General features: G+C 31.8%; 1 protein-coding gene across 1 annotated transcript in view; it reads right to left on the minus strand.

Moving 5' to 3' along the window:
* Positions 1-24,651, minus strand: part of LOC145292793 (atrial natriuretic peptide receptor 1-like) — a 372,037-nt gene that overhangs the window by 104,436 nt on the left and 242,950 nt on the right. The window contains exon 21 of the mRNA XM_080138832.1: positions 4,638-4,736. Within this exon, the coding sequence (XP_079994958.1) occupies positions 4,638-4,736 (99 nt within the window). The remainder of the gene's footprint in view (positions 1-4,637; positions 4,737-24,651) is intronic.

Here is a 24,651-nt window from a genome sequence, read left to right on the forward strand (position 1 = left end):
CGTTCTTGAAGGAGATATTGTTTTTAAAGGTGACTACGCACCTCCATAATTTTTTAAAGAAATTATTTTTGACTCTTGTTTTAAAAAAATAAACTTGATAAACGAAACCATATATTTATATAAAAAAATACTTTAATCTTAACACTTTTGTGTTATTATTACGAAACAAAAATAAAAGAAAAAAAACTTACGTATTATCAAAGAAAGCAAATATTTATTTAGAAGAATTATTTTAATTTAAACAATTCTTGTATTATTTCGATACAGCAAAAAAGAAAACACGGTACTTATGCATTTTTGGTACCACGCTGAAATAATAACGTTATTATTTCGAAAGCCATTCCTAACATGAGGAGGGGAGGGGATCGTTTAAAAGTCATTTCGGTGGCACTTCTGCAGTACGCAGACGGTGGCTATTGTTCGAGGGCGAGGGCGATAACTCCAATTTCTTCCTGGTTAAATAACGCGACAAATAAGTAATAAACATGGGGTTTTTTTCCAAACAGAAAATGTTTGAAAACCAAAAACATTTATTGTATAAAAATGTATCAATATATAATTGCAAAAACATTTATTTACAAGTCTGCGTAAGAAAATGTAATTTCAATAAAATAATTTTGTAATGAAAACAACATTAGGTTTTATAAAGTAAAATAGCTTCTTTTCTTTTTTTTTTTTTTACAAATACATAATTTAAATGAAACATTTTTTGAATTAAAGAAACTTTGAAGGGTCAGCAACAAATTAATAATTTAAATGTTTTTTGACCGAAAAGCGCCACCTGGCGACAGTTTAGTGAAACACACCAAGAAAAGATGGCCGCCGTCTGCATACTGCACAAGTGTCTTTTCTTGTTTCGCGAATACAAAAAGTGTTAAAACTAAATAATTTTCGGTACTTCACGGGGAACGTGGGCCCTGCATAAACGGTGTTTCTATTTAATGATTGCTCCCTCAAAGCATTTTCTTTCACTTTCTTTGTATATATCTCATAGACTTTATTTTTAATCGCGCGTGTATTTTTTTTATTTTTAAAAAATTTTTTTCTTTGAATAAATTTGATTCATACTTTTATTTTGTGCTTGTTTTTATTTTATTTTTATTTCATTTTATCTTAATGTTTTAATGATTTTCTCAATTAAATATTATTTTGTTAAATTATTTCTTCAAACAGATTCAAATAATGCTTTTGCCCCCCCCCCTTTTTGAGGCCTCAAATAGTATATTCAAAAGGTTTTCGTGAATAAATAAATCAAAGAAAACCTTTTGCGCATGCAATTGGTGGAAGAAATTATTAAATAAAAACACCGTTTGCGCAGGGTCCACATTTCCCGTGAAGTACCAATTTTTCGAAATAAAATATTTGTTTCATTATTTGATAATACAAAAAGTGTTTTCTTTTTGTTTGTTTGTTTGTTTCGTAATAACACAAGAAATATTACAAAACTAAAGTATTTTTTTATAAATATATGGTTTCGTTTTTCGTGTCTTCCGTTCGGTTTCGTTAAATAATTAACCGTATCCACTTCCGGTAGCTTGGTTTTTTCCAAGTTGTGATCTTGGACATTATCTAAAAATATACAAATTTATTTTCGTTTTAAAACTATATCTACCTCAGTATTTTCTTTAATTTTCTATTTTTGAGCGATTATCGAGACTCCTAAGATGTGATCCTCTCATGTCGGATACTTTTGTTCAAAAGTAACACTGTTTTGTTTTTAACTAATTAAACTCTTTAAAATAAGTTGAACTACCGAAAACTTTCCAAACTAGGTAGAAAACAAACACTTAGAGAAATCAATTTGATTTTTTTTCAAACAACAGTAAACAAGTAAAAAATATTTTTTTTTAAATATATATATATATATATATTATGGGACGTGTATTCTCTTTTAAAAACAATATCTTCTTCACGGACGGTCATAAAATGTGTTTTCAATCGATATTTATTCAATAAAGGACCAGTTTTCCTACCTAGTAAAAAACGGACGAGTTTTCAGGGTATGAGTTTTCAGGGTACGAGTTTTCAGGGTAGGAGTTTTCCTAAATTCATTGAGGACATCAGCAAGGCTGCTGTGAAGGTGTGCTTGCTTGCTTGCTCTTGCTCTTGCGTTCGCTCTCTCTCTCTCTCTCTCTCTCTCTCTCTCTCTCTCTCGTTCTACTGTGTTAGAGGGTTACTTATACCTGAGAGTATTATTGTGCACCTTTACAAGGCCATCATCCGCCCGTGTATTGAGTATTGTTGCCAGATTTGAACTGGTGCATCTTACTGCAAAAACTACAAAACCTAAGGTTGTCATCTCTCTTGACCGGAATATATTCATGACTGCGGACCGCTTGTGAAATTAATATCTCCAAGAATTTTTTTTCCTTCAGAGTCAGACGGCGTAACCCGCCTGGATTCAATGTTTCATTCCGTTATCTACGGAGTGGGCGAAAATCTCATGTGTTTAATCGCTAAACTATAAGCCATTTTTTGTCTGAAAATTGATAACACCGAAAAGGGTGCCTATGCGACGAATAATTTATAGTAAAGCAAAAGTTGTGCAATCATCGCCAACCGATTTTTTTTTTCATGGGTTAACTTTGCTTAAATCGAGTGACAATACGAAGTTCAGACGACTGAACACAATGGCGGGATAAGCAGAGAAGTTGTCATGTTTCAGAGTTGTTCATTTTTTTAGACTATTTGCTCTACTAAGGCTTTGAAATCTAGTCTATTCTATTTATCAAATAGTTGAGAGTAAACTATAAATTTTTATGAATGTTTTATACTTATCGCATACATTACGCGTTTATGTGAGCTTCTTTCATTTCTATTCGATCACCACTTATCAAGACGAAGGGCTACTTGAGGATAAAGAATATGAGACGGAAGTTATAGCAAGCCAAAAATTGAAGAACATTATGGAAGTATTAACATTGATCAATGCTATGAACTAAGTATTACTTTATAAATTGGTTTATTACAAATATTTCCTGACATTGCGTTTTAAAAAAGAAAAGCAGTTCCACGCTAATGTGTCCCACAGATAGGAAGCCTTCGCAAAAAAAAAATGTCTGTCCATGGAACTTCCACCTAGGCACATAAAGGGAGAAAAGAAAGTTTTTTGTGATAATGTAGAAATCTGAATTCTTGCAGCGAATATTTTACAAGGATGAACCAAAAATTGGAACTCGGTCGAGCATCTTTTTTTATTCCATTTTCACCCCAAACAAGGCACAGGGGCACTTAGATGTAGGGGGTTACTATCGGGGGCATAAGTTGCAGGGATACTATGTAAGGAGATGAGTAGCAAGATGTCTGTTCACATTATATTTGAACTTCTGCATATCAGTACAGTTGGGAAAGCAGGATCCCGGATGAGAGTTCCAATGTCTAGCAGTTCTGGGGAATAAACTATTGGAGTAGAAGGCTTTCTTATATCTAGGGATTTTTACTGTGTATGGGTTGGATTTTGCTGTTTATCGGGTTTGTCGGTGATATTTACGTCGAGGGGGTACAAGTGCTTGTAGTTCGTCGGAGCATCTACCATTAAAATACTTGTAGAACAGGCAGAGGGATGCAACATTTCGTCGATGAGACAGAGGTTGAAGCTAAGATGACAGTTCAGGACCTATCATGTTGGCGACTCTCTTTTGAACCCTGTCCAGGAGTAAGAAACTAGTAGTAGATGCACCAGCCCAAATGTGACAACAGTACTCCATACATGGGTGAATGGTGGCCTTGTAGAGGTACAAGATACTTTCAGGAGTAAGTAGCTTTCTATCACCGTACTTAATGCCTACCTTAGATACTAGCTTCTTCAAGTACTGTGAGACCAGCTGTTAACGAAACGTCGTTATATGTAATCTATATAATAATAATAATACGCTAAGGCAATGTCATGTTTGTACGTACGTTATCACCTTGTGTCCATTTTTAAAGATGGAATAGTACGATCACCGAAGATGCAAAGTAACATAATAATCATCTTATTTTTCTGTTGCGTCTAACGTGAAACTTGAACTAAAACAGATATTCTTGAATAAAATAAAATACGGATTATATACGCCAAAATTTTATAAGCCAAAACAACGCATTATTACAAAATAAACAGACATTTATTTTGTTTGAATTTATATAGAAATTCATAAATATATTTTGAAGTAAAACTTCATCTTCAGTATTTCTTTCTTTCTTTCTTTTTATTCTTGCCATGTTGTTGTTGGGGCATAGAATCAGTAGAAGTCCGTTTGTTGTTTTTACGGTAGTCTTTTCAAATGTCGGAACAGTGCGTTGGTCATGCAGAATTTACGTTAGGGTTTGTGTTCCTTGATAGAAGCGATGGTTGAGTTTGAATAAAATAAATGTCGGAACGGTGCGTTGGTCACGCGAGATTCGCGTTAAGATTTTTATTTTATTTTATTTTTTATTGTTTTATTCAAACTCAACCAGCGCCTCTAAGGAACAAAAATCTTAAAGGTATTCTTGATCTTGTAACGAAGATCCAATGGTATAACAATATCGTGTGGTCTGTGTTCGCGCCGGACGGTCGTAGATTAAATATATATCACAAACTTCTACAAGGGCACAACTGTGAAATTTTTCCCGGATTTCGTTAGTCAATAAAAATAATAAATTAAAAGAATACCGACCTTCTCCGCTTGATTCCATCCGTGATGCGGTGTTGATTGTATCCCCAACGAGGCAATAGCGAGGCATTTTCATACCAACTACTCCGGCTACACAAGATCCTGAAAATAGTGAATATAGAAAGAGATGCGTTACAAGACAATGAATAATGTGCCAATATTCCTTATTTTACCTTATTATAAAAATAGAGTCGGTTTTTGTAAAGAACCCTACAACACATATCTTAAAATATTATGTCAAACACTCGGAAGCTTTTATTATTCTTAAACACTGAGAATTATTTCTTACTAGCAGGGGGGTAGGGACTGACTTTGCCCGGTCGTAAAATATACTTAAATATGATATTTTACTTTGTCCAAATTTCGTATATATTATTATAGAGTCGTGGTTTCAAAAGTAAAAAAAAAAAATAAAAAGTACTTTGGTGCCATCAGCTAGAATCGAAACCGAAAGCAAAACTATAGCATTCAAAGCTAGTGACGTTACTACTATATCAACATGATATGCATATGAATTAATTTAAAATAAACTAAGATGAATGTACAAAATTTATAACGATTGGGTACTTGTACAGTTTAATCAAGACATTAAAAAATGAAAATTTCAAAAAAAGGTTATATTGTATTTTGGATTGAAAATCTCCGAAAAAAAAATTTCATTTAATTTGATCAAGTATTTTTTTGCTTTTTTTTTTTTTTACAACGGAAAAACACGTTCTTATGAAAGCACGTTGAAGTCAGCCATTATGGAATTTGTTGAACACACCACGGGGAGATAACTCAATATAAAGCGCTGACACTCCCTCCCCATCTTTAATACTAGCTTTTCTTCCTAAAAATCGAACCTTTTGCTCGGTATCATAACAAATTGTTTATTTCGCTGTAAAAAATTAAATTCAGTGAATTTTTTTTTTTCGGGGAACTTCATTCCATAACAGATACGTGCAATATAACCTTTTTTTTGATATTTTTATTTTTAATGTCTTGATTAAACTGTATAAGTACCAACGATTGTTTTAATTTTTAGCCATTTTGGACCAATTAAAAACGATTTTAACCGGCTAAAAACCTATAAAAGAACGGCCCATAAAAATCCGATCATTTGAAGCCTCTTGCGCCTCTCTGCGGCTTTTAGTTTCGGTAGAGAGAGAGTTTGAAAATATGGAAATAAGACAGGCAGGCAGGCATAGTGAGTTTTATAAATTAGTTTTTCATTCAAACTCAGCTCAATTTCATTTAAAGCGGGTCGTGGCATTAATAACTATTCGTATTTACATGCCTCTCTAAGGTCAAACAATGGCAAAAGTAAACGCTTTGTTGGGGTGGGGCGTGGGGGCTGCGCTTTATCGACCATCCGGCCGGTTAACAGTAATCCTTTCCACATTCATTCAAAAAGCGAGGATGCATCAGTCGACAGGCAATGAGCCTTCCACTTTTGTGAAAGCGAGAATTAATGTGACTGGGTATCCTCTTTAGTGATATACACACACACTAATATGCATTGATGTATGTTAAGCTTTACCTCTCTTCCTTTAAGGACAATATATACACACACGATCATTTTGTTTGGAAATAGAGGGTAGCACTTTATCAGCATTTGGGGTCAGTTCCAAAAATAACCGCAGCCCTCAATAAGAAGGTGACGTTACAGCAGCGTTTGTACCGTTGATAGAAGAATCTTTTCTATTCAAACTGATTGGCCTTCGTCTCATCGACGGAAAACACCCATAGGATAGTTGACATAATAGTACCTTTTCTTTCTTTTATTCTTCGTTGTTTATAGCAGCTCTCGCCATTGTCGTAAGAAAAATATAGCAGCAGAAGTCTTTCCGCCGCCCTCCACTTCCTTTTGTTCTGTAATGGGGCAACAATTAAAGAAAAAACACTAACATTTTAGCAGCATAGTGTCTTCTTCTGTTGCTTTATTCTTTTACAGAATTGCTTTGAATAATTTTCGAGACATTTTTGTACAGGCATTTAAAATTATTGTAGACTCTTGAAAATTCAGTATGTTATTGCTATACATGTTATGAGATGACTAACCAATCTTTACGATTTTAGGTTCAAATGAACAGCAACGGCAGAAATTGGAATACACTCTATTAAAGCTTGATTGTCACAGCTGTTGAATTTCAAAAATGTAATCTGGACGTGAGGACACTTTAGAAGAACGATATGCAATAAAAGTATGTTTTAAACTTTGAAAAAATGATACAGAAACGTATGGAATGCTTCAGACTGCTTTTGGACCATCTTGCATTAATCAAGGATCAGTTTTTGAGTTGCATAAGAGATTCAAGGAACCTGGAGTCTGTAAGAGATGATGAGAGGTGTGGGGGCAGTAAGGAAGTCAGAACACCGGAGTTTGTTGGCCAAATAAAGAAGTTCATGTATAAGGAGAGTCATGTGTCTATAGACATACTAACTGCATAGTTTGATGTCAGTATGAGAACTGTACAATAAATTATTCGCAAGGAACTGAAGATGCGGAAGATTTGCGAAAAGTGTGTCCCAAGAGGACAGTCCACAAATTTATGTGTAAAATTCCATTTTAATACATTATAGTATCGGTACTAACACAATGTTAACCGAGTGGAGATATAATTTAACTTCAAATATACTTATGTTCTCAATTAATAAAAAGTTAAACATAATATTTGCTATCAAAAACTGTTAGCACGATTGACTATCTCTTACATACAGCTGTAAAGCAAATCGTGATGAATCCGGATTAGTTTATTTTAATTCTTATTTAAATGTTTAAACCATTTTCTAAATACCTTTTTCACTTTTGTTTATCTATTTTTTAAATTTTTTTTTTTTTTTATCTTGTGAAAAGAAGAAATTCTACTTAAAAATGAATTACGTTTTTATCAACATCTAAAACATTTCAATTATTTAATGAACCTAATCGATGGTTTTCACTAGTGACCCCAGAACAAAAGCAATCAATTGTGTCTTTAGATTCTATGTAATATGCAACACTTATTGAAACTTATGAGGGGCGTTATAAAAGTAGAGCCTCCTTTTTTTTAACTCAAAGAGATAACGAGGACAGGAGTAGTACTATTAAAATAAAGGACCTTTTACGTTCCAGAACTTATTTTTCTACATTGTCGCTAGCATTTTCAATGCACTTTTGCCAGCGATAAACAATGGCTTCCCATGGGCGTGAAGAGTGCCCTCTGTAATACGAGGGTCGTTCCAAAAATAAGGCCTCCTATTTTTTAACTCAACCCGTTGAAGAGCTACGAAGAAGGAAGCGCTCCTATTAAAAAAAGAGCTTTTGTGTTCCAGAATTTATTTTTGTACATAGTCACCACCACGCTCAATGCACTTTTGCCAGGAATTCAGTGGCACTTCTATGCTTCTGACGAATATATATATATATATATATATATATATATATATATATATATATATATATATATATATATATATATATAAGAAGTATGTCGTAGTTTGCTTGAAGCATTGTTTAACAGATAAAAGGTGTTTTTTGAAGGCTTGACAATGTAGGAGTGTGCAGTCGTTGTAAGCAGATAAATAAATAAATAAATAAAATAATTAAATAATATTTTTGTTTACCTGATTATAGATGCTGCTTTTTCTTTTCTTTTTGTTTTTCAACTGTAGATGGCATTTATTCCCAAAAAATCTTTCGAGAGCATCTCTCATCATCAGTAGGTAGAAACGTATATCCACTCTCTATGCTGTCAATTTTAAACTGAAAGATCATTTGGGAATAAATACCATCTACAGTTGAAAAAAAAGAAAAGAAAAAACATCTATTATTAGGTAAATAAAGAAAACAAATATTATTGAATTATTTTATTTATTTGTCTGCTTACAACAACTCTACATTCCTACATTGCCAAGCCTTCAAAAACACTACATATATATATATATATATATATATATAGAGAGAGAGAGAGAGAGAGAGAGAGAGAGAGAGAGAGAGTTAACTTGATGAGAGGCACATAAAAGAAATAACCATAACAATGTGAACTCACGACGCAAATTTTTATGTATGAAAATAAAATATTTTAGTTATGAAAGTTATTAATGATATATTATTATGTAGATTTCTCCATCTCTCCTGAATACTATTCTCGTTTAATAATATTAAACCAACAGTAACAATCGAATATTTCTTTATGTTCATTAACATATTGCAGATTTTTTTTCAATCGTTTTTTTTTTTTTTTTCGAGATATTTTTCTCTTCGTTTCATCTTTTGCTGGACTATTTTAGACATTTAACGTTAAGTTTTTTTTTTTTTTTTTTTTTTGTTCACCCATCTGATTAATTTAAAACGCCACTCTTAACCTTTAAATAATTTAATATATATAATTTGATGAATCATCGATTTTGACGTATGAGGTCCCCACAACAGCTAAGTTATTTAGAAACCAAGACAACTGATTTGTTTATAGTGGTGAAGGCTTACTGCAGAACCAACCACACTTTTTGTAGAACTTCTAATCTGGGTTGGTGCAATGGCTACCACAAGACAGAGGGCACAGTAGATTACGGGTTTTCATTCCCATAGATGCATGTCTTCTCTAAAACTGAGGGTATATCTCGCCCAGTGGATTAAACGCGCTTCCAGATATAAACCTAAAAAATTATATGCCCCAGCACAGAACATACAGCGCCTAGCCTTCCCAAATGGTCACCCATCTGTCACTGGCCAGGTTCATCCTTGCTTACCTTCGGTGATTTGGCGTGTGTCAACTGTATCTATAATATTATTATACATCTATACAGACATTGTTTATGGTGAGTGGTATTAGACCGGGCTTTGGTCTGGAGAGATGGAAAAAATATTAATTGTTATTTTGATAATGTGTAGTTATAAAAGCCTAAAATAATTTCTAAAATAAATGCTTGTATGCATATGCTATTATCTATATTATATTCTTCTTAGTCTTTCTATCTGTCCATTCCACTTTTTTTCGATCTGACCGAAATTTTGTATGGAGCTTTGCTATGATCAATTGTAGCGCACTAAATATTACGGTATCCGTCTGATACACAGGGATTAATAGGAATTATTCACTAGAATACTAGATTTACTGTGAAAGTTTCGTAACTAGAATGTTTTCTCGGAAACTACTGTGTCGATCTGGTTGAAATATTGGATCTTTGTTACGATAAAGTGCAGTGAACTAAAATGATGGTATCAATTCGATGCACATTTAGGGATTAATATTTAATGCAAATTTAGCACGAATTTAACAATATACAACCATCAATTTAGCATAAAACAGTTATTCCAAATCAGCGGGTTATAACTTTTGTCTGTCCTTAACGAGAAAAAGTTTAGTTTCTTTGATAATCGTTTATTATAGTGGATTAGATTCGTATTAATTAGCATGGTGCGATTTTTTAAATTTTTTATTTATTTTTTTATTTATTTTATTTATTTTTATTTTTATTTTTTATTTTATTTGTTTATTTATTTATTTATTTATTTGCTAGATCGATCCTGTTGCTGTCATTGGTTTATCCGATTATTTATAGAAACAAGTGCTTTATTAAGGAACCACGTGAAGGTTGCTAACATCCATAACTGAAAAAGATACTATGGAGCCGACTGGATTCGAACTTGGCACACCGAGATCATCAGTCCACGCAAACTCCTCTTAAATTGTAATAAAATTGTATTCATCGATCGAATTACATTGTGACAAGTTGTTTCGGTGTCGGCATTTTATTAATCGCTTGCTTATTGCCGGCAGATGTGGAAAGACAAAACATCAAAAACACGAGTGAGTGAGTGCGAGTAGATGATGGAGGTTTTCGGACATCCGCTTTCGAATCGAAACATACCGGATGCCAGTCATCTGGTGTGAAGTTGCTTCACATTCAACAATGACACTTGAGTGCGGAGCCATATAGATGTTTCGCGACCATCTTAAACCTCCCAATACTTATATTGAACGCAGAATAAAAAGCCCTTTCATGTCGGCCATCTCTCGGCGCCATAAAACCCATTATTACAAGCGCAATATTATAAAAAAAATAAATAAATAACCACTGCGGATATTCAGAAAATATTAATTATCTAGTCGGAATACCTGTCCTAGTAGGGGTTCATAAATGTGAGACAGTTGAAACCCTTCATAGGTGCAGGAAATCAGTGTGATTGTTTTGGTTGTCCGTAGCGTTTATGTCATTATACAACTTGTTGATCTTTAATATGTAAACTGCAATACCAGAGATAGAGGTCATGGATATGACCTTAAACTATATCCAGTGGTGAGGCCCAAGCTTGCGGGCTTTGGGGAGTGTGGAGCCACCCTTTAATTGCCATTGCTCCCAGGTCCACTCTGGCCCGGAGTGGTAGTACCTGTTAGGGTCCCAACTATGGGTTAAATAGAAACCGACTTGAAAACAAATATATTCTATTAAAAAAAATTTCTTCCGAATCTTTGGATTCGGCATTAAATAACCTGAAAAGGGTTGATATGCCGTAAAATAAAAACAACCGACTAACCAGAGATAGATAGAGAGAGAAAGAAAGGGAGAGAGAGAGAGAGAGAGAGTATTCTAACCATTATACACCCAGTTGTCGTCTTTAATATGTAAACTGCACTACCACAGGAAGATAGAGATAGAGAAGGAGAGAAAGAAAGAGTATTCTAACCATTATACACTAGGATGTTGATCTTTAAAGATATAGAAGGAGAAAGAGATAAATAGATAGATAGACATATGGCTTTTTGCGCGCACGCGTTTCCCATTGCGTGCTAAAGTTTTGCTAGGAAGAAACAGAATTCTCTCTATCACGAAAGTCACATGATTTTGTTACTTTCCATTAACTAATGGTTAAATTCTAACCTCCCATCCGTCAATCACTCATCCATTAAAATATTTTGTTATATAACAAGTAGACGACAACGATTTTGAACATTAAGTGTATATATATATATATATATATATATATATATATATATATATATATATATATATGTATTATAATATTATATATATATGTCCTAAATTTCATATGTATATATAATTTTTAAATACAGACACTAGTAATTCATCCTTTCACGATTACTGATTCGAACCCAGCCACGAAACCATCTCTGACTCCATACGCAAAGAACAAACCACGCGGCCAACTAGAAATGTCGTTATTTTTAAATGTCGAGACGTCCGTCCATAATGATCTAATGATTATAACATCATGACCTGCTTACGCGAGCTTCACTTAATTATGGATATCCATTTCCTTAACTAAACATTCTTTAGGAATTATTTTCAAAGTGTTCTAACTAAATATACATATATATGAAAATAGGACAATAAGGTTACAAATGAATAACACTAAACATTAATTTATTATAAACTATTTTTTTTTTAAATAATTATACAAATCAGACATACAAATAGCTGTTGTTCCCTACCAGGACCTTCTCCATAAGGATTTAATTAGCAATTGGTGTTTATTTATTATGTTTTGTTAACTTAGATAACTTGGACTATTTATAAACATATGATGAGAAGAATACAAAGATTTTAATAAGTATACTGCGACACCAGATATATATATATATATATATATATATATATATATATATATATATATATATATATATATAGTTACATCTTGCCAATAGCTGAAACACCCCTAAATGACCTGAAATTTGATCCTCATCATTGGGCTTCATCGGTAGATATAATAACCGTGCTACTCTAGCCTCCCCCCTAGTCTTCACATCCCACCTCTGTATTACTATATTACCCCCTCCTTACTAATTCCTTAACCTTAAACTACCCCTTCTCTTAACAGAAACCGAATTTACAGAATTAATATATTCTCATAAGAACTCAAATTTCGTTCATCGCCATGAATGGCGAATTTTCTCTCTCCAAAATTTGAAAAGTTGTTAAACCTTTTCAGTTTTTGTACCTTAATTTTTCTTGCCTGATGATTTCTAATATGATTGAAACGGTCTGCACATCGTAGCAAGATATGGCTGTACTTACATATATATATATATATATATATATATATATATATATATATATATATATATATATATATATATATATATATAGTCATCCACAGACATGGTGTTTTGCTGTATCATAGCTCTTCAGTGCGACTAGACTAGCAAATCAAGCCAACATTGAAATTCGACCGCCTAAGCAACAATTAGCTCTTCTATTCTATTTGGCTGCCGCTAAGATGGGTATGTGAAATTACATTAAACATTGTCTAGAGAGAGAGAGAGGGAGAGAGAGAGAGAGTCGGGAACCCACCGCGGTGCACTGAGAGGACCCTCACAAGCCTCCCTATAGTGACTTAGTCCACAATATATTGTAATCTACAATTTACTGTAGAGAACCTACGTCTGATTTGATAAAATTATTCGTTTATTTGCTTGAATTGAAGTTTAAGATGTAAAAGTCAAATATCATCGTGCAGTTGTGCTCTAAAGAAAAACATTAATTTCGCCGCGCCTTTTTCTTATTAAAGAATCTACTGCTAATTTTATACACCGGGTCCTTCTGCTTGTGCGATGATAAAACTTCTCAAATGCACTTGTAACGTTAGGCTGTATCAGAGTGGTTAACCTTGGTCAAAATCGGATTGTTTCCTCTTTAATGAGATTTATTGATTGTCGATTTTTGATAATTATCAGGAATATTCCATTACAAACCTTATCTTAGAACACTCCCAGATATAGAAAGTAAACTTGTGTGATTTTTTTAAATAGGTCAGTCGTTTTGCAGTTTATAGGAACGAACTGACACAGTACTCTATGTGGATGACTATAATGATCCCTATCTTGGGTTGAGCATATTGGGAAGTGATATACAAATTACCATTAGCGTATGAAGCGATGCTCTTACGTATTTGGACAATGTCAAAACATTGTTAATTCACTGCCTGAATCATCATTTTCTGTGGGTACAAAATTTCAGTATTGCAATTATGAAGGAAAGACTTATTTTTTATATTCGAGATTACACGTACATCAGATCTGTGGCCAAGGTCGCTGGAAAAATTGTATGATCTTTCTACCGATCCATAAGATATATCACTCCTGATGCAATTCTCTATCTATATAAAAGCCAGGTACGGCCAATGATGGACTACTGTTGTCACATCTGAAGAGGAGCTACTAGAACCAGTTTATACTGCCTTGACAGAGTTAAAAATAGACTTCGTAGCTGAGTGGGGGATGCCCTTTTCTCTTCCCTGGAACCTCTGTCCCACAGAAGAGATGTTGCAAGTCTGTTCCTTCTTTATCGTGTTCGATAATTAAGATAAATAACGATAAGGGTTATAGTATATGTACAGTAATCAATATGATATTATTGTAGTAATCGTTTGTAATGGAAATTTGGTAAATTGAATTACTTAAAGAGACGGTTCATCAAGAGTTTGTTTATGTTGGACTTGAAGAAAGCCAAGTTGTAGTCAGCTTTGAAGCAGACAAATGGGAGAGAGACCCACAGGCGTGCAGTTCTAAGAAAGAAGCTTTGTTCATTGAGTCTACGTTTTGATTTAGGTATAGATAAAGTGTGGGGAAAATTATTGACAGTGGTTGCAGCCAGATACGTGTTTTTTGTCAAAGATTGGGGAGGGGGGACCAGAGATTGGAGCTCAGACGAGCATGTGTGTGTGTGTGTGTGTGTGTGTGTGTGTGTGTGTGTGTGTGTTAATTTCGCGAATGTGACAGTATCGTTTATTTTTGAAATTCATTCAACAAGCGTTCCACCAGTTTTACCCGCCATCCGCTTTAACGTTCGCCCAAGATGGTGGTCTTGATCAGCCGTGCATCAAAACGTGTCAGAATAGTGATATATCATTAGAAACGTTTTGCAGGGGTGTGGCTGAAGGAGTAAAGAATAATACTCTGTATAGTATTAGTAGAAGCATTATGAAGTCGAAAAGATAACGAAGAGAAATATTCGGTCGGTTAAGATCTGTTTTGCGGGTATTCAAAAGAAAAGAGGAAAAATAAATCTTATAAAAAACACCAAATAAAAACAAAAAGAGGAAGCATAGCTGCCTGTCACTAACCATGATTCAATAAACTGCTAAATATATATATATATATATATATATATATATATATATATATATATATTTATATATATATATATATATATATATATATATATATATATATATATATATACACACATAAATATGTATGATTAAAAAATCAATACGAAAAAATATAAATGTTTTTATTTTTCTGTATTTATTTCCTGTGTGTTAACGTGTGGGACCACAAAAAGTCTTTTGAAAAAAAAACAAGAATGTTTTCTTCAAAAACACATATTTTCGACAGATCCTTCGATCTTCCTCAGAGTGAATGATAGAAAACATGAGTGATATATATATATATATATATATATATATATATATATATATATATATATATATATATTTACAGGGGGTTAGAACAGTAGTCTAAAGAGCAGAGTGAATTTTAATGTGATGATGAAATTACTAATTTAATTAAAATACAAGAAACGAACAGTGCTCGTTGTAATTCAGATATATAATAAGCTCGATAGGCAAATATCCTAGAACTACTTTAATGTTTAGTAATGTGATTGATAATGTAAAATTCAAATTAGAATTAAAAATTAAACATCTGTTTTATAAGAAGGAACAACAACAAAGTCAATAATTTGTACGATCGTTTCGGAAACGATGTTTTTGTTGTGATAGACATACAGCCACGGAAAATAATTTTGACATATAGTTTTTTTTTAAACAAAGTCTCCTCATCAGCAAAAGTATTGGGTGGGGTTTTTTTTATAATATGTAAAAGACAACATAAATAAACCTAGCAATTTTTAAGTAAGGCAGATGTATCTGGAAAAAATTAAAATAAAAAGGAAAATATTTACTTGGTAATAAAAGTAATATGGGTTGAGAATAAAAAATAAAATAAAATTATAAATCTGAATTTGGTTTAAATATAAGTTTATAATAATATGTTTTTAATAAAAGTTAAGAATTATATACATGCACACACACACACACACACACACACACACACATATATATATATATATATATATATATATATATATATATATATATATATATATATATACCTTTTAATTGTTCGCCTTTTGAAAACCCTAATTATCGTCAAAGCATTCATTTGGATGTTGATTGTAGCTTATAAATGTACGAAATGTTGAATTTTCAAAAAGAATGCCAATGGAACATTTTTTAGCGGTTAGAATATGTTAGTAAACGCCTAATTTAAAATTAAGCAAATATATTTTTTAAAAAAAGGGGAGATAATCTTATTCTTCTAATCAAACCATCAAAGGGACATAATTAGTGTTTATTCTATGTAGATTATAAAATATTATATTTTGAACTTATTGAATTTAGTATTTTTCATACTTTATTTATTGAAATTAATAAATATAGTATATTTTAAGCTTAAATATATATTTAAATAATATACAATAATGGTTAATATATCAGATAAATTAATATAAACAATAATATTGATGATCAAAATTTTATTAATAAGGGTATCAAGTTAAACTTAAATTTCAAGATTGAATATTAATAAGTAACATTTTTTATGACTTATGGTGGTGTATATTTGTTAAATTTAAACCAACGTTTATGACTGCATGAGGAAATAAGCTGCTCTCTTGAATTTAGGAGGGTGGTTCTATTTTTGATATCGTCATATTTTAAAATCTTTAGGGTCTCCTGTGTACAAAGTGCACAGAATATATCTCCTGGTGTATATCCTTTATATGATCCTATTATTTGCCATTTCAAGTTGAAGGAAATATTCTTATCTTTGAGTCGCCAAATATGTTTGGATAGAATGGTTTGGTTCAACAGGGAGTGGTTTTTAAAAGAATCCTATGCTTAATAAGTCCAGATGTGGAACCAAAGTAGATTGCGTCTTGTTTAATGTATTCATTTTCAGGGAGATTAGGGGTGGCATTGGTATATGATGCGTTGGTATGTATTTGATTGGTTTATTGGTTAAAGTTGATATAGTTATTGAATCGGGTGGTCGAGTTATGGTTGCTGTTAACCTCATTTAAATTTGGGGTTTGTGATACTGTGCAGCTATAAACTACATTTTTTATTTTGCATGTATCTTGTGGAGGGCATCTATTTTTTCTTCTACAGTTACAGCCTGCTATATTTTCTGTATTTGTATTTTGTATATTATTAATTTTTTTTATTGTTAGAACTAATTATTTTTTGATGAAGATTTGGCATACTTGAGTAAGGCACTTTGATTGTGTTCTTATTAAAGATTTTACTGTATCTATTATGTATTTAAAGATTTTTTCTAATATTTTAAAAAATTCTCTGGCTATATTTGTCTTAAGATTTTTGGAATATGTAGGGTTGAATCATAGGGTCTTCCTATGTCTGTTTTTACGCTTACGGACTTTAGTTTGCTGTTTATTTGTGTTTGTATCAAATACTTGCGGTTTCATTTTGCTTTGTCTTGCTTTTTGGTCATTTTTTGTAACTCGCATACGGGATGATATGGCCATATTATAGGTTATTATGCTCTTAGTAGGTTTATTTTGAATGCAGTTTTTGTTTCTATCATTTTTATTTAGGAATTTGATTTGTGATTTGTATCCTGAGTTTTTAAGGGCTTCATTGTAATATTTTTCATTTTTCTTGAATATAGATTTGTTAGAAGATAGCCTAGAAATTCTTAAAGAGACATTGGGGACTATTGATTTCAATATTGATCTAGGGTGCTTTGATTCGTTATGGACATATAGTACAGATTGGTTAGGTTTCAAAGGTACAGTTTCCAAGATTTAAGGTTATGTTTAAGAATTAACACACACACACACATATATATATATATGTGTATATATATCTACATATATATATATACATATAAATATATATATATATGCATACTCATATATATATACATATATATGTATAAATTTCATATATATATATACATATATATATAGTCATACACACATACATATATATACGTATATATTTCATTTATATATATATATATATATATATATATATATATATATATATATATATATATATATATATATATATATGAGAAAGTAAATTAAAACTGTAAGTTGAACTTTACAATCGAAATTTATTGCTCGACTGAATACTCCAAAAACAATTTACAAAGTCCTTATTCCGCGGAGTTTCAAAGAATGTACTTATTATTATTATTATTATTATTATTATTATTATTAGTAGTAGTAGTAGTAGTAGTAGTAGTAGTAGTAGTAGTAGTAGTAGTATTAGTATTATTATTCTCATCAGAGGTCAGGACATAAGAAATCAGCAAATTATATATATATATATATATATATATATATATATATATATATATATATATATTATATATATATATATATACGCAAATATTAATAAATGCAAAGGTGTTGAAGTAAAAGTTCGAAGGAGAAAAAAATGTAAATTAAAAATGAAAACTAAAATATATAGTAAACGTCGTTAGGCAATGAAAAGTTAAAATATATAGAATCGATGAAAAAGCGATTAAAAATTCGAGTATTAAAATCAGCAAGATTGTGGACACAGTCAACAAAGTTCGTCCACTACGAATGAATGCAACAATGCTGCCTAAATATACCAATTTCAAATATATATATATATATATATATATATATATATATATATATATATATATATATATACCGTGCTTTGGAGTAATTGCGCAAAGTCCAGGGTAATTGTGCCAACGAGCTAAAGGTGCTCTTTTGGCAACCACGCATATCAAGAGCACTTTTTAGTTGGCGCAATTACCCCGGATTTGGCGCAAGTACGGTATATATATATATATATATATATATATATATATATATATATGTGTGTGTGTGTGTGTGTGTGTGTGTGTGTGTGTGTGTGTGTGTGTGTGTGTGTGTTACAAGGAAATTTCTTATTCGACAAAGCACTCTAAAACAATATTTATTAGGATATCTTAAATATTGTTTTTAGAGTATTCTCTCGGACAATAAATTTCCTTGTAAATTTTAATTTACAGTCTTGATTTCTTTTCATTATGACATTATTATATTTTTATCAATTTTTAGTTTACACTTGCTTTTATTGAGTAAAATTTTAATCCCTATTGCCTGAAATAATTATATATATATATATATATATATATATATATATATATATTATTTCGGACTATTAGTCTCATCTTTATTAGTTGTTGTTTTTGGATCAGTTTATTGGTTCACAACGTTTCGGTCAACTTCCTCTGGCCTTCGCCATCCCCGAAGATAGCGGTTTCACTCCCACCCAAAGCGTGCCAGAGGTTAATTGGTCAAAAATGTGGTGAGACAACAACAACTACGGATGGCAGTGATGGCTGAGAATGCAGTTAGGAGATTCGAAATTCCTATCCGTCGCGGTTACCACCTGACGAAGGCCAGAGGAAGTTGGCCGAAACGTTGTGAACCAATAAAATGATCCAAAAACAACAACTAATAAAGATGAGACTAATAGTCCGAAATAAAAATAAAAATTAACATATAATGCTCATCTCAAAAAAAAAAATGAATTCCAATTAAGGAATAATATATATATATATATATATATATATATATATATATATATATATATATATATATATATATATATATATATACTAGCAGTACCCTGCCACGCGTTGCTGCTATGGCTCAAATTGGCGCAATGGAAAAAGTCCCAAAATGAGAAAAAGCATGTTTCTTATAGGTTATAATTTTCCATTTCGTATGAGTACACAGTTTTTGTTGTTCCATTTTCTTAGTTAATGTAGAGATTTTCTGATTTGGTGACTCTTGAATACGTAACATAAATTGTCCATGTGAAAAAACAGTCAGTGTGTGACTGTAAACCACACAATTGTAAAGATTGTTCCCTGTGCTTTGTTAATGGCTATTGCAAACGACAATAAAATTGGAAAGTGAAATTTGCTAAAGTGTAATGATGTATCCGGTGGAATCATAGGAATGCATGGAATGAAGATATATTCATCTGTAAAACGTTCTGTTATGATTGTTGTTTCTATGATATTGTTTGTTAATTTTTTTTTTTTTACTGCAAGCCATGTGCCTTTCTAAAGCTTGGATTGGTTTATATTTCACAACATGATAATTAGTACGCCAAATTTCAGTTGCAATACATGCGGTGGCATCCCTGGCAAATATAGCTATTGAATATTTAACCACTTTATCTGCTTTCACAACAGTGTTGATGGATTTGTATTTGACTACCTCACTTGGAATTTTACATTGAATAATAGCGTGGACGTCTTTGTATTGACCTGCAAGAATAGCTCGTTCACTCAGTCAAGTGGAATTCTTATAATTTGAATATCTGCAAAAACCTTTTAAACTAACTTTTTTATGTAATAAAATTACAGAAGTTAAAAGTCAAAGAATTTTGCCCTTATCTCTGATCAGCTGGCACTTTTCCGTACCCAATTTCCCACAAGTGATGAAACTGGACATGCATATTTTGAGTTAAGTGTAATTTCTTCACATGGCACAAAAAAGTAGAGTATTTGAGGCAAGAACTTATTTCATCTGCTGGTGTTGATTGAGGAATAACAAGTAACATTTGTCTGAAAAATAGAGAAAGAGAAGGAGATAGAGAGATATAGATAGATTGACAGAGAGAGGGGGAGAGTAAGAAATAGAGAGGACGAGACAGAGGAAAGGAGAGAGAGATAGAGGGAGAAAGGGGCTCAAAGAGAGATGGAGAGGGTGATATAGAGAGAAAGATAGATTGAGAGAGGGAAAGGGAGAGATGGATAGAGAGAGGTATTAAGAGAGGAAGAGAGGGGAGGGAAACAGAAGGTGAATTACACTTCACTGTTTTTTTTCCTCGTTCAGTAGAGAAGAAATCTTTCGAGACGGAAGCAATTTAAATTTTTATTACTATCCAGAGTACCCTTTTTTTTAGGAGCTAGATTTTCCACACATTAGAAACCGACCGGGTCATCTGTACTTTCACCTAACAAATTAATAAAAGAAAAAGATATTGTAAAATTTGAATTTAGTGTGAAAAAACTATTTTAAAAAATAGCATGATAACATAAGTGCCACTTTAGGTACTTCTTGGGCGTTGAGTTCCATGACGACCAGCATAATTATTTAATGGTCGCTCTCTTAACCCCCCCCCTAGTCAAGGCTAATGCATGCGCACGTAACATTTTTTTATTTACTAACGTTGGTTTAGTTGCTAAACGATTTATTGATATTTCGTAAACCTTAAACGCATGCCGGAAGATTTAAATTGGTTCATTATTGTTGTAATGAAAAAAAAGTTTCATTCAACACAAAACCAAAAACACATATTAATGATAAATGATTTATTATTCTATTCATTGAAATTTACTAATTTTTAAATAAAAACGTAAAAAAAAGTTAACAAAAAAATAGTTGCTTATGTGCGCATGTAAAAATGTTTGTAAAAGTGAGAAATTATTTTAATCATTTAAAAAACTTGGTATTTTTTTTTAGATTAGGCCCACCTTATAATTACCCCCAACCTCCTCATCTTAAGAACAGCTTCCGGAATAAACACCATTTTTGGAGGGGGGTAAAAAATATTTGCAAAATTTAACTGATATTTGTTGTCAGCATCCCCACCCAAAAATACTATTTTTAAAAAAAGGAGGGGTTCGGTGCCTGTTGCAGAGAAGTAGATTTATTTATCAATAAAAGTCGTCATTTAAAAAAGAAAATTGTGGAGGTAGACTTAAATGTAAATATTTACCCAAAAAATTATCCACTCATGTAAATTAAAAATGTCTGTAAAAGTGAGAAATTATCAATACATGGTTTAGTTATTTTTTTTAATATTCATGAAAAGAGTTAAGCCAACGTAAGTAAATGCATGAATTACAAATGTTTGTAAAAGTGAGAAATTATTAATAAATTTTAGTAACTTTTTTGTTTTAATATTCATAAAGAGTAAAACTTTTTTTCCAATATTCATGAAAAGAGTTAAGCTTACGTAAATAAATAAATGCTTGTAAAGGTGACAAATTCAGGTTAAGTTACTTTTTTTATTCATGAAGAGTTAAGCCAACATAAATAAATAATGTTTGTAAAAGTGCGAAAGACAACGTAAGTAAATAAATGATAAATGTTACGTGCGCATGCGTTAGCCTTGACTAAGGGGGGGCTAAGAGAGCGACCATTAAATAATTCTGCTAGTCACCATGGAACTCAACACTCAAGGAGAACCCCACTTTATTTTAAATATTTATTTTCCAAAGGGCTGTTTGAATAAATCAACAATGAATAAAATGGTGCTTCTACCCTTTATTGCCGAAATTGGAGACGCCATTTTTTTCACGCAATTTCTATCCAAAACTAGGGGAGACATCATTATATGGCCGAACGATTGCTTCCGGAAAGGGAAAGAATAAATTTACCAACATTAACATTTATTACTTCCGGAAACGTTAAATTAAACTAAAATTATCATTTATTACTTCCAGAAACTTGGTAAACCGATATTACTGGAGAAAATAAATCCTGACAATTCAAAAGAATGTTTAAAATTATTTATTTGTTCGACAAAAAAAACAAAAAAATTAAACTTCCGGAAAGAACTATTACTATTATAAAATTATTAAATCATTTCTTTCTGATAGGTTCATGAGAGTAGTAGTTGAGGGGCAAAAATCAGAAGCTCACAGTATTAATGCCGGTGTCCCTCAGGGGTCCATCCTGGGCCCAACTCTTTTCCTGATCTACATTAATGATCTTCCAAATCACATCCTTACATCATTTGGAGACATTTATGCTGACGACACTACCATTTATGGTAGCACATCTAAGACAGTAAACGACTAAGTTCTCTCCAATTCTCTCTCCTCTGATCTTGAGCACGTAGTACAATGGGGTAAGGAGTGGCTGGTTACTTTTAATGCATCTAAAACCAAGCTTCTCTCTTTACATCATCAACATTCTGATCCACATCTGGCATCAATTGAAATGAATGGCTCTCGTCTTCAGGAGGCCTCAAGTTTTGACAAGCTTCTTGGCTTGACCATTACTCCTGATCTTAAATGGAATACGTACATCAAATCTGTTGCCAAGGCTGCTGAAAAAATGGTGGGATCTTTCTATCGATCCGGTAGATATCTCACTGCTGATGCTATTCTCTATCTATATAAGAGCCAGGTACGTCCAAGGATGGAATACTGTTGCCACATCTGGGCAGGAGCTGCTATAAAGGACTTGGCCTGTCTTGATAGAGTTCAAAATAGACTTCGTAGCCTTGTAGGAGATGTCCTTTTCTCTTCCTTGCAACCTCTATCTCACAGAAGAGATGTTGCGAGTTTGTCTCTGATGTATCGTTATTTTCATGGAAAGTGTTCGACTGAGCTTCAATCTATGGTCCCCCCTCGCCAAACTTTCACAAGAAACACTCGTCTAGCTGTAAACACTATCAATAATTTCCCCCACTCTTTATCTGTGCCTAAACCTAAACGTAGATTCCATGAACAAAGCTTCTTTCTTAGAACTGCACGCCTGTGGAATTGTCTTCCGTTTTCCTGCTTTCTTGCTGACTACAATATGGTTGTGTTCAAGTCTAACGTAAATAAGTTCTTGATGAGCCGTTCCATATAAGTTATCAAATTTACCAAATTTTCATTACTAATGATTACTATATTGTCCAATTTCTACTGTACACTCTTTAACCCTTATCCTTGAGTGGCCTCTTGGCCTTGATAATGTGGTGATGCCTATGTAAAAAAAAAAGAACTATGAAAAAAAAGTAAATAAAGAAGTGAAAAAGAACATATATCCATAATTGTTTAACTAAATTCTTGGCCTAATGACGGAGTCTCCATTGAACGGGTGATTACAGAAACATGTATGCACATATGTAGCCATTAATGTTTGTATAAATAAATTATATATATATATATATATATATATACTGTTTTAACAAAAACCAAGGCTTCAAGAAATGAGTTGATAGCAACAAAAAGTGTATTTCATTGTTAGTTACAATTGTTTCAAGACCATTTCGACAAATTCAAACAATATGTTGTGTGAAAATTTTCACACGAACAGCCTTTCTTCAGTCTTATTAAATAAAAAACACTTGAACAATGAAACATTAAGGAAAAGAAACATTTCTTTTATGAGAAAAAGAAAACAAACGGGAACACTTTACCCCTGTCGCATCCTTTGTAAAGTATTTTTTAAAAATTTATATATCTACTTATTTACGTATCTTTACAAAAAAAAAATTAAACTAAATATCTTTTAAAAAATTTATATATCGACCTATTTTCGTATATTTATTAAAAAAAAAAGAACGAATTTCAAACAAAATATCAAGCGATGTTACCACTAAATACCTATGCCCATTAAATGTTTTCTTAATACGATTTAGCGATTTCTTAAATCAGATTTCCTTATTTCTTTATTTAATTAAACTTTTTTTTAATTTTATTTTTTAATTTTTTCTTAATTTCTTCTTTTTCCACTTTTAATTTTTAATTTCCTTATTTTTTTATAGGACTAATCTAATCAACTAAGTTAAATCGTTACGAAACCACGTAAGTTCCGTGTCGAGAATTTGCTCTGTTTATTTACAAAATTGTCTGCATGTTTATTTATGCGATTAAGGACAGGTTTAAGATTAAAACTTATTCCACAATGAAACAAAGTCTAAACATTACTTTATATTTAGTTCATTTTTATTCTTCATTTAAAATTAAAGATCTCGATTTATTTATTATTTTTTTCTTTTAATTTTATATATTTTTTAATTATATATATATATATATATATATATATATATATATACGAGCAAACAGTTAATAAAACATGTTAAAAAACACTTTGAAAAAGAGTTAAAAACATATTTAATCTAAAAAGGAAACACTTGATAAGTGGATAGTCCTTAATCCGCGGAGTTTCGAAGAAATACTTTCCTTGTCATAAGAGGGTAGGAATTAGCAAAATGCAGGATCGGATTTTGCATGCAAAA

This window comes from Euprymna scolopes, chromosome 14 (genome assembly GCF_053919585.1).
Source record: "Euprymna scolopes isolate OS-2025 chromosome 14, ASM5391958v1, whole genome shotgun sequence".
NCBI classification, from domain to species: Eukaryota; Metazoa; Mollusca; class Cephalopoda; order Sepiida; family Sepiolidae; genus Euprymna; species Euprymna scolopes.